The sequence below is a fragment of the Lipotes vexillifer genome, unplaced genomic scaffold, assembly GCF_000442215.2.
Source record: "Lipotes vexillifer unplaced genomic scaffold, Lipotes_vexillifer_v1.1 scaffold395, whole genome shotgun sequence".
Classification (NCBI taxonomy): domain Eukaryota; kingdom Metazoa; phylum Chordata; class Mammalia; order Artiodactyla; family Lipotidae; genus Lipotes; species Lipotes vexillifer.
The window spans coordinates 2,676,378-2,686,313 of NW_006797390.1; the positions used below are offsets into that span (position 1 = coordinate 2,676,378).

The following is a 9,936-nucleotide window of genomic DNA, read 5'->3' on the forward strand; positions in this document are numbered from 1 at the left end:
TCCCTTCTTATTGCACCCTAACCTCTTCAGTATTAAATCTTCCACACTATAACCTCTTTAAGCACCTCCCTCTAACCTCAATTTCCTTATGCTTTCATTATTTGGTAAAATTACTTTATACTTACAAAAATAAATATTTATGCAATAAAACCAGAAGATAAAATAAATAAAACTCAAGTTAGTTTGCTCTGCAGAGCCGTATGGAAGTGAGGAAGACGGTCTTATGGAATCCCGCTCTGCCCTCCACACTCTTACGTGTATCTGCTTCCTGGTAAGTCGAGGTCGGAGGAACTGCAGCCTCATGCCCATGCCCCTAAATGCCCTCGAGAGGCAATAGTAGAGCCTAAAGGAGCAGGAGCTGGCAAAGTTATCATATGCCAAGCAGCCAATCCCTCCTGAAATGAAGGCAGGTTCCCTTGGTCTCTCCTGAACAGAAGAGAATGTCCAAGAAATGAAATTTTTAAAAGCCTTTGAAGATAACAACTAACCCCAGCATTGGGATCCTCTGAACGCCCAAGAGTGTGTGGGATGAGAAAAGAATTGAGTAGCAGCATTCAGAAACAGTCCTGGGTTACAACCTGATGAGGTCTCTCCCTTGCTTAGGGAGAGGTTGCTTTTTCATGACAGGAGGGAGGTGGGAAGGAGGCACTGCTTAGACGTTGGTGTCCTTCGTGGGCTGGATGCTGTTCATCTCCATGATGGGACCTTTCTCACCTCGGTTACCCGCCGGCACCTGCCCTTCAAAGGCTCGTGTAATTTCCTCAAAAGTCCTGCCACGAGTCTCAGGGACTTTAAAGAAGGTGAAGATCCAGAAGATAACAAGGAAACCCGTGAAGACAATGAAAACGTAGGCTCCTAAATAGAACTAGGGAAAGGACACAAAAAAAGGAGAGTCGCTGTCAAAATCTGGTCACTGATAAACCCCAGTTTCCCTCACAATCGTTATTTCCAATAGGCCTGAAGCCATAACCCTTCTAGACTTCATGAAGACAGTAAGGTTTCTTCAGAGACTTGTTTATGATTTCATTGGTACCTTACTATTATTTCTCTGCAATTTTTTGTCATTCCTTTTCCTAGTCATTGAAGTTAGCTGTTTCCAAATACCTACTGAGTATTTTAGGCCTTTTGATTATGAGTTTTAAGATCTGGGTTTCTGAAAGACTCATGGAAACTGGGAATGCATTCTAGATGTCCACTGCTGGTTCCCTTACTTAACAAATCAGCTCTAGGCCATTTTATAATAGGACTTACCTCATCATTAACATCATAAAGCCATTAATGCTAAGCCAAATGATGGATTTTAAATATTGGTTTGGAATCCTAAGGCTTATTATTACCATTCTGTTTCTAGGCAGAACTATGTATTAGCTGGTTTCAAGATGGGCTGGGTGAGTTTTAAGTTACTTACTGCAGCTGAGGGGAAGAGCAGTCCAACCAAAAAGTTGGAGGTCCAGTTGGAACAACCAGCCACTGCCATGGCAGCCGGGCGGGGTCCCTGGCCAAAGAGTTCAGCCACAATAAACCAGGGAATGGGGCCTGGGCCAATTTCAAAGAAGGCCACGAAGAGCAAGATGGCCCCAATACAGATAAAGCTCATCCAACCATAATTATCCTACGAGAAAGGAACAAAGGAAAGTTAGTACTAGAGACAGCATGCCCCAGGCAGCATCCAGCTTCCCAGAGATGAGCACTGACTAATAATGAAAAGTGGTATAAAGGAGTTACTGGACCTAGAAGGCTTAGGTCCTTGTTTCTTTCTTCTTTTTTTGTTTTGGCCTCACCATATGGCATGCGGTATCTTAGTTCCCCCACCAGGGATCGAACCCGTGCCCCCTGCACCGAGAGTGCAGAGTCTTAACCACTGGACCGCCAGGGAAGTCCTGGAAGCCTCGGGTCTTTGAAACCTAGCAGTGTGATCACAAATGTCATTCTGCACTGAGACCATCTTATCAGCTGTAAAAGGGGAATAATGACCTCAAGATTTCTTTAAGAATTAATTGAGATAATGTATTTTATAAACTATATGTTATATAGATATAGGGATTATAGCAATTTAGTTATCTATCTCTGATAATCCACTTGTCTTAATACTCTGGGCATGTTGCCTCTCCCAAATGTCATTTGTATGATCTCCAAACCTCAACTACCCACCCCCTCACCCTTCCGCACCACCCCCTTCCCACCCCCTTCCTTCGCAAAGAGGACTCACCTTTAGTAACAAAGAAATCGTCATGAGGACGGAACAAAAAGCCATCCCTCCAAGGCCTATCAGGTGTAGCGTCCTCCTCCCTGCCTTTTCTACCAGGAACACCTAAAAGAATAAAAAAGAAATATCTGCATTCCCTTTCATGAAAACAACTATATGAGCTCTGGAATCTGCCTGACCAACAGCAGGATACCTGTTATAGTTACACTTGCTCTCTTCCAGCTTCAAGTTAAAAGCATCCTACATAATCCCCTCTATACTTCCTCTTGCCCATCCATTCCCTATTTGTTTGAAGAGTGAAGACTGTTTTACCCATCATTCAATAGCCCTTTTCCCCCAAAAGGAATTAAACGAAAAAAGGTTTAACTAAATGACGGAAGGGGGGTGTGGAAGGACATGCAGCCCATCCTTGAACGTGTGTAGCAAGAATTCTTCTCCCACCTCAACAACGATCAAAACATCCGACTTACAGAAACCACGGTGAAGATGGTATTAACCACGCCTGCACCAATAGTGGCATAGATCGGCTCCTTGACACCTGCATCTTTGAAGATTCCTGTCGAGTAATAGAACACCTAACAGGGAACAAAAAATGCAACTGTGAAATACAATTGTGCATAGCAGTTACATGGAACCCTCCAAAAAATCAACTCAAAAAGGTCCCAGAAGTTAAGGAGTACTGCCCAGGGATTTTTGTTCAATCACGGCATCTTTTCCGCAAACAGAATGATCTTCTGTTAACTTATCTCTATTCTCTTCTTCAGTTGTCTTCAATTCTAGCTACTTATTTCCACTTTTTTTTTCCTTCTAACTATGCTTCTTCTTACTGCTCCATTTAGCCTCTTCCCTAAGTTTACTTTAGTAACTTACATATAAAGGCTTAAGTCCCTTTGAGTTTTTCAATTACACTTTTCCAATAGACTTTACTCCAACTCCCACCCTGACCAACAATGACGGGCACTGATGTCTCCACTTGATAGAGAAGAAACTGAAACAAAAAAAAAACCAAAAAAAAAAAAAAAAAAAAAAAAAAACTGAAGAGTAACCTCGGCCTGATCGTGATTTAGAAGCAGAACCTGGGCTGGAATTCCAGGGACTAGGTCTTTGCAAGTGTTTTACAAACTAACACCAGCTATTATTTTAATTGAATAGACACTATTAAATGAACTACAATTTAATGTATACTATTTTTATTATTTGCTCAACACTGTGCTAATACGTAGGGCTGCTGCAACTACCACAGCTAAAGAGATGTCAAAACACTGGTCTCAGACCTCAAGATAACAAGGGAACAGGATCTAGATGGCTCACTCCCTCAGGTTTGGTTTAGGGGTTTATGATTTCACCCAGAGTACCTGCCCTCGTAGCAGCAAGTATTCATCAGACTTTTTGATGAACATATGCTTTGACAATGGGAGTGACCGTCTCCAGAAACAAGTCTTCAAATCCCTACAACCTAAGATAGAAACTATGTATATTTTCCAAAATAAGATTCAGGCTGAGCTCTTGGAAACTGAGATATGGACTGTCATCCTCATTGAAAACTGCTGCTCTAGGAGAGAAGCATGGAATTAAAAAAAAAAAAAAAAAAAAAATCGAAGAATATTTAATAATATAAAGCTTGTGAGGAAAGACGTTTGAACAGTTAAAACTAGAGATGAATAGCTATGCCAATTCTCTTCCTTATATAAAAGCTCACATGTCAAAAACCTAACACGTATATACTCATCTCAAGCAAACTTCTTACAGTAAAATCTTGCTGCCTGATGCCATGGAGCTAGGCCACATCATCTTACCTAAAGGCAGTTTTCTCTGCTGGGTAAACACTATCCAGCCTCTTACCCCCTCTGCCTTTAAGGGAAATTAGAAAACATCCTTTGTTCAAAGGTAGGTTGGAAAACTGACTTTCACACACCATTTCCTGAAATGGCGGGGGTAGGGGCTGGGGGCTGGGTAGGTCCTGCCAGCAGAGCACTCATCTATCATTTGTAACTTTCCCAGGGTGGTCTTTTTCTGATCCTGTTTTGCAGGGCTTCGACTCGGGGGAGGCAAGCAGGCGCCTGGGGTATAGAATTGAAGAAGGCGGTCCTTCTCAGGACACGTCTTGTATCTGGACACCCCACTCAAGTCCCAGCCTCGCTGTTCTGGAAAGTCTTGAGAGTATATTTGATTACAGTGGTTTTTCAAATGTGGAAATTTGAGATTGAGATCCATCAAAACCACCTGAGAGGCTTTTTCAAACTATCTTTCCTCCCAAGGTCTGACATGACAGCCTCTAAGTCCTCAGGAGATGCACTGCTATTTCAAACACAAGTATCCTCGTGGTGCGTTAGGGAGAAAAGGCTAAGGACAAACTTTGTATTTTGAGTTATCACGTGTTTTGTAAAACGCTTTGTCACAAAATGATTTGATCACACTGATCACATTATGATGGGAAACCCTCAGGGCATGAATCAGTACTTAGAAGGGGGACAGGAGTGGGTGTTCTTCATATCCAAATATTTTATCTGCACAAGGATAGGTGTAGGAATATCCTCTCTGCCCACAACCAAGACTGAAGAGCAGAAGCTGTTTTTTGCATAGAATACAATGGCTACCTGCCCACTGCTAGCTTCCATTTTGCCTCACACTTAACTATCATAGTCACTATTCTAAGTTGTAAAAAATATAGAGAATGATAAGCCCAGCTCACTCTGAAGTTGCCTGTGTGCCCACACACCTCCTAATTGCTCCCCAGGGCTTTACACTGATTTTAAATTGTACAGTCCTGGGAAAAAACCCAAGGTATATCAACTCTCACATCTGCTTTGATTATATGGCTTACGTTATCACTGATAACATCACGTAATAAGACAGATCAGAGTTAAAGAGGACTGAAAATTTTTAAAATGAGTGGTCAAAGAAAAGAGGATTAATAAAAATTGACAAATTGTGATACTCTATATATTAAAAAAAACATCTGGAAGAGGACAAATGTTAACTATAAGTTCCAAGGCTAAGGGTGACAACCTTTTAATTGATTCTCTCATCTTTCCCACATGGAAAACATGTACTATAGATAATTTTAAGAAATAGGAATTCCCTGGCAGTCCAATGGTTAGGACTCCGTGCCTCCACTACAAGGGGCATGGGTTTGATCCCTGGTTGGGGAACTAAGATCCAACCAAAAAAATTTTTAAATAAACAAATAAAAATTAAAAAATTAAAAAAAACGAAATGGAAACCTGGGTAAAGAGCATTTTTTGAGAGGCTGCCCTGTGGCAAGCGTTGTGAGGGGCCCCTGGATATAAAAGAAGGTGAGCAACCAATGCTATTCACCTCTGGTCAGGTGTTTTAAGTGGAATATTGTAGGACACGTTTGACAGACAAGTGGGCACTTACAGCGTTGATCCCCGAGAGCTGCTGAGAGAGCTGGAGCATGATGGAGATGATGATGGGCTGTCGGTAGCTGGGGGCTCGGAAGATCTCCAGCACAGTGACTTTTTTTTCCTGTGCCATCCTTATACTCTCATCTTTCATCTCCTGGATGTCCTGAGCCACATCCTGGGTGCCCCACAATCGCTGGAGAACTGGTGAAAAGCATGAAGAGGAAAGGTTAATGATAAGGTGCTGTCCCGAATTCCTTTTCCCCATGAGATGGATGGGAAGAAGCCGCCCAGATGAGCCCTGCATCTGGCGGCTCAATCAGCATCTGGCTTTAACTCGCCTTCTCACCCCATCCTCCAGGGGCTGCAAGTTTCTGACTTAAGCATAATCAGACAGGGAAAGGAGATGACGAAAACCAGATCCAATGTCCTCATCCTAAAACAAACCACAAGCCTAAGATTCCGACGGTGAAGGCGTGAAGGGTACTCACGCTCCTTAGCGCTCTCCTCTTCCTTTCTGTTAATGAGCAAGAATCTAGGACTTTCGGGGCAAAATGGAAGGGCAGCACATTGGAGGATGGCTGGGATGATGGTGAAGCCCAAGAGCAGCGGCCAGAGCTCTTTGGTCCCCAAGATGATTTTTAGACCAAAGATCTAGAAACCAGACAAAGACAATACTATAAATTCCATACTGTACAGGCTACAAGTTGATTTTAAAAAAATGTTCAGAAGATCACATCTGTTCTTTTATCACAGGAAAAGATAGTCTCTTCTACTTTTTCTACCCTGCCTGCTTCCTTAGCTGTCTGTGAACTGTAGTAATATTAATTAATGCCTGAAACATATATAGTTGAATATGTGCCAGATGTTCTCTTTTTAAATTGAGGTATAGTTGATTTACAATGTTGTGTTAATTACTGCTGTGCAGCACAGTGATTCGGTTATGCATATATATATATATATTTAAAGAAATATATATTCTTTTCCATTATGGTTTATCATAGGATATTGAATACAGTTCTCTGTGCCAGACATTCTCTTGACTGTCTTCTCTATGTAAATTCATTTAATGAGTTGTGAAACTAACACTCAATAAGTTCTGGAGTACCTGGGCCACCAGAATCCCAATAACGATGCCCAGCTGGTTGAGAGTGCCAAAGGCCCCCCGCAGGGCAGTGGGAGCTATCTCTCCAATGTACATGGGCACGAATCCTGTGCAGAGTCCACAGAAGAGACCAATAACCAGTCGGCCCAGGATCAGCATTTCAAATGACTCCGCTATTTTGCAGAACCCCATAAGGCAGCCTCCAGCGATGGCCAACAGGTTGACAATAAGCATTGAATTGCGCCTGAGAGATTAAACAAAAACAAGTGAAGTGAGCAAAATGGACCTGATCTGCCCCTTCCTTCCTAATCATTCTACTCTTCTCCAGACTCACATATCTTTTGGTTCCAATTTTTCCACTTTCTAGTATCAGAACACATCTGGTTGGGATAATCAAGATCAATGGTTCTTACACCTCAGTATGCATAAAACTCACCTAGAGAACTTGTTTAAGATTCTCCCCTCTACGTCCTAGCTGTAGGCTAGGATTTTAGCAAGCACTTGAAGGCCAGTTGTTCTCAAAGTGGTCCACAAACTAACAGCATCAGCTAGAAATTTGCTAGAAATTAAAATTATCCCACCCTACCCCAGAGTAATCATTAGGCCTGAATCTGGGTTGGAGCCCAGCAATCTGTAGGACTAGTTTCCCCTTGATGGGAATTTGAGGTTCTCTCATTCAAATGCATCTTCACCTCCCTGCTCTAAGCCTCAATACTTGTCCTCAATGCAACCAGTATAGACCCCTTCCTTGCCCAGCTTCTGATCAAGACCTGCCAAACCAGGACTTCCCTGGTGGCGCTGTGGTTAAGAATCCGCCTGCCAATGCAGGGGACACAGGTTTGAGCCCTGGTCTGGGAGGATGCCACATGCCGCGGAGCAGCTAAGCCCGTGCACCACAACTACTGAAGCCCGCACGCCACAGCCACTGAAGCCCGCGCACCTAGAGCCTGAGCTCCGCAACAAGAGAAGCCACTGCAGTGAGAAGCGCACGCACAGCAACGAAGAGTAGGCCCCGCTCACCACAACTAGGGAAAGCCTGCGCGCAGCAACCAAGACCCAACTCAGCCAAAAAACAAAAAAGTATTAATACCTGCCAAACCGGTTGACAAAGAGTCCAACAGAAAAGGAGCCAACCATACCACCAACGGAGAAGATGGCCACAGACAAGGACCACAGGGACGTGAGTACCACCTCAGAGGGAGGGTTTTTAAACCTCTCTTGCAAAGTGTAATTGAGATAGTCCTTTATGATCTGCAAATTAAAATGGTTGGTGGGAGAAGAGACCGTTACAACTGGATGAGAAAAGAAACAAACATTGGGGATCTTCCCCTCCCTAAGAGAACAGCATTACAGTTACTTTCTAGGTAGCGGATCAAGGGAATAAATAGATGGCAATGGATGAGACAGGTAACACAATGGAGTTAATGTTACCAGCTCTGAAAAGAATAATTTTTTATTTGTCCTGAAAATTCCAGTAGATGGTAGTACTGATGTACTCTTGTTCAGTGACTATCCCAGCCACCCTCCCGCCCTGAGACTTTGTAACTAACCCCTAAGAGATAATAAAGGAAGTGTGTCACCGTAGGGTGAGAGGAAGAATGGGTACAGTCCAGGGTACAGGGAGCCCCTGAGCCTTTTGCCTTGATCAATGATTCAGTTAGACCCCCACCAATATCATTCCCCCTCTAGGTCTTAGCCAAGCTACCTACCGAGTCTGTCTAAGCTTGTTAATTCTGGAAACACTACCTAAAGGAATAATTATCCTATTCGAAACTCTAGCTGCCTGGCACTCACCACCTCAGGAGCATTGATGACTCCAGTGTTGTAGCCAAACTGGAAAGAGCCTATTGTAGCAATCGTGACGGCAAAGATCAGAGGGGCGGTGACCTGGGGGGGGGGAGGGAGGAGAGAAGAAACAGTCAAAACTCTTGATGGATGATTGCCTCTTATTAAGAAGATGTATATATCAGAAGAACTCAGCCTGTGAGCGGTATGAAAACAACAAAAACTTAACGATTTAGGTAATGAATGCGGAACAGGAAAGAACTGAAGAGCTTATCTGGAAATACCTAGGTGAGCATGCAGTGTAAACTTGGGGAAAGTGGCAAAAGAATTTGGGAAAAGGGAGAAGTTAAGAGAACTGGGTTAGTCGGTTTGGAAGCATTCAAAAAACAGCCCCAGGTAAGAGCAAGCATAGAACTGTGCTCAGGAATAGAAAAAAATTGTGAGGGCACAGTAAAACGCCTTAGGATTGCTAAGAACAATTGACTCTGGAAACAGCTAGATCCAGCGTACGCTCACCCGTACCCCAGATTCCACAGAAGCCCGAGTACTGGTGGTGTGTCGTCATCACCAGGCTGCTCTTAACTGCATCACGTAATCTACAGGATCAACCTACTGTATCCTTGGTCCCATCTGAAATTCTTCCCGTTCACTTAATAATGTACTGCTATCCCCCACCCACCCACCAGGGGGCGAGCACAAGCTCACTCCCAACCCCAGATGGAGACATTTTGTGAGGGGCTGTGCAGTAATCAACCCAGTCATCACTCACCTTGGCTGGGAATAATTCCAGTGGGCGTGATCTTACTTTCCACCTCAAGGTAGCTCAATTTTTACACCTGAGAACCCCAACCCTTCCTCATCTTAAACTCCTTCCCTCTCAGGTCAGACAGTGGCAGGCCAGGAGTTTCAGTTCCCCAAATTGACCTTGCCTCCCAGGCATCTAGTACCCCTGAAGCCCCGCCAGGGCACCGCTTTCTGTTCAATCCTCTCCTTTTAGTAAAAACCTCTTCTTTTTCTCTCATCATTTACTATTCTTGAGGGCTTCCCACTTTTTCATCCCTTCTCTTCTTTTATTCTCAAGTAAGTTACCTTAGTGAATGAAAATACCTTTCTCCCTACAAATACTGCATCCGTAACACAATAATACATTAAAATATTGTGCACTCACAATCAACCACAACAGGAAGGACAACTGGAATTCTCTCTCCTTAGTATCCAGGGAATCCCATAGGTCATAGAACAGACGGCTGGACACCGACCCAGGCCCCAAAACAAATCCCAGGTCCTTTCAAGGTCTAAGGCGTCCAGAGAAATCCTCTTGCTGGTTCTCAGACCCACACTCGTAATCAACACAACCAAGCAGCCCCTGATCCCCTGAACACTCAACCGGTTTCATCCTCACATTCTCAGTAGCCTGTAATTGTATTAAAGAAAAAAAAACACGAGAAACAAACACAACTTCTCCAGGTGACTTT

At 43.5% G+C, this 9,936-nt stretch overlaps 1 protein-coding gene across 3 annotated transcripts in view; it reads right to left on the reverse strand.

Moving 5' to 3' along the window:
* Positions 1–425: 425 nt before the first annotated feature.
* The window catches only part of LOC103082558 (solute carrier family 2, facilitated glucose transporter member 3), a 9,840-nt gene continuing 329 nt past the window's right edge, over positions 426–9,936 (reverse strand). The window contains exons 2-10 of one of the 3 annotated variants that reach the window (XM_007469370.1): positions 8,471–8,563; positions 7,767–7,927; positions 6,680–6,920; positions 6,063–6,225; positions 5,588–5,775; positions 2,677–2,781; positions 2,210–2,311; positions 1,409–1,612; positions 426–865 (exon numbers count right to left, since the gene is read on the reverse strand). In XM_007469370.1, coding sequence (XP_007469432.1) covers positions 653–865; positions 1,409–1,612; positions 2,210–2,311; positions 2,677–2,781; positions 5,588–5,775; positions 6,063–6,225; positions 6,680–6,920; positions 7,767–7,927; positions 8,471–8,563 — 1,470 coding nt within the window. In that variant the 3' untranslated portion in view covers positions 426–652. Of the gene's footprint in view, positions 866–1,408; positions 1,613–2,209; positions 2,312–2,676; positions 2,782–5,587; positions 5,776–6,062; positions 6,226–6,679; positions 6,921–7,766; positions 7,928–8,470; positions 8,564–9,936 lie in introns of those variants that run through there. The other 2 variants (XM_007469371.1, XM_007469372.1) reach the window with 2 other exon arrangements.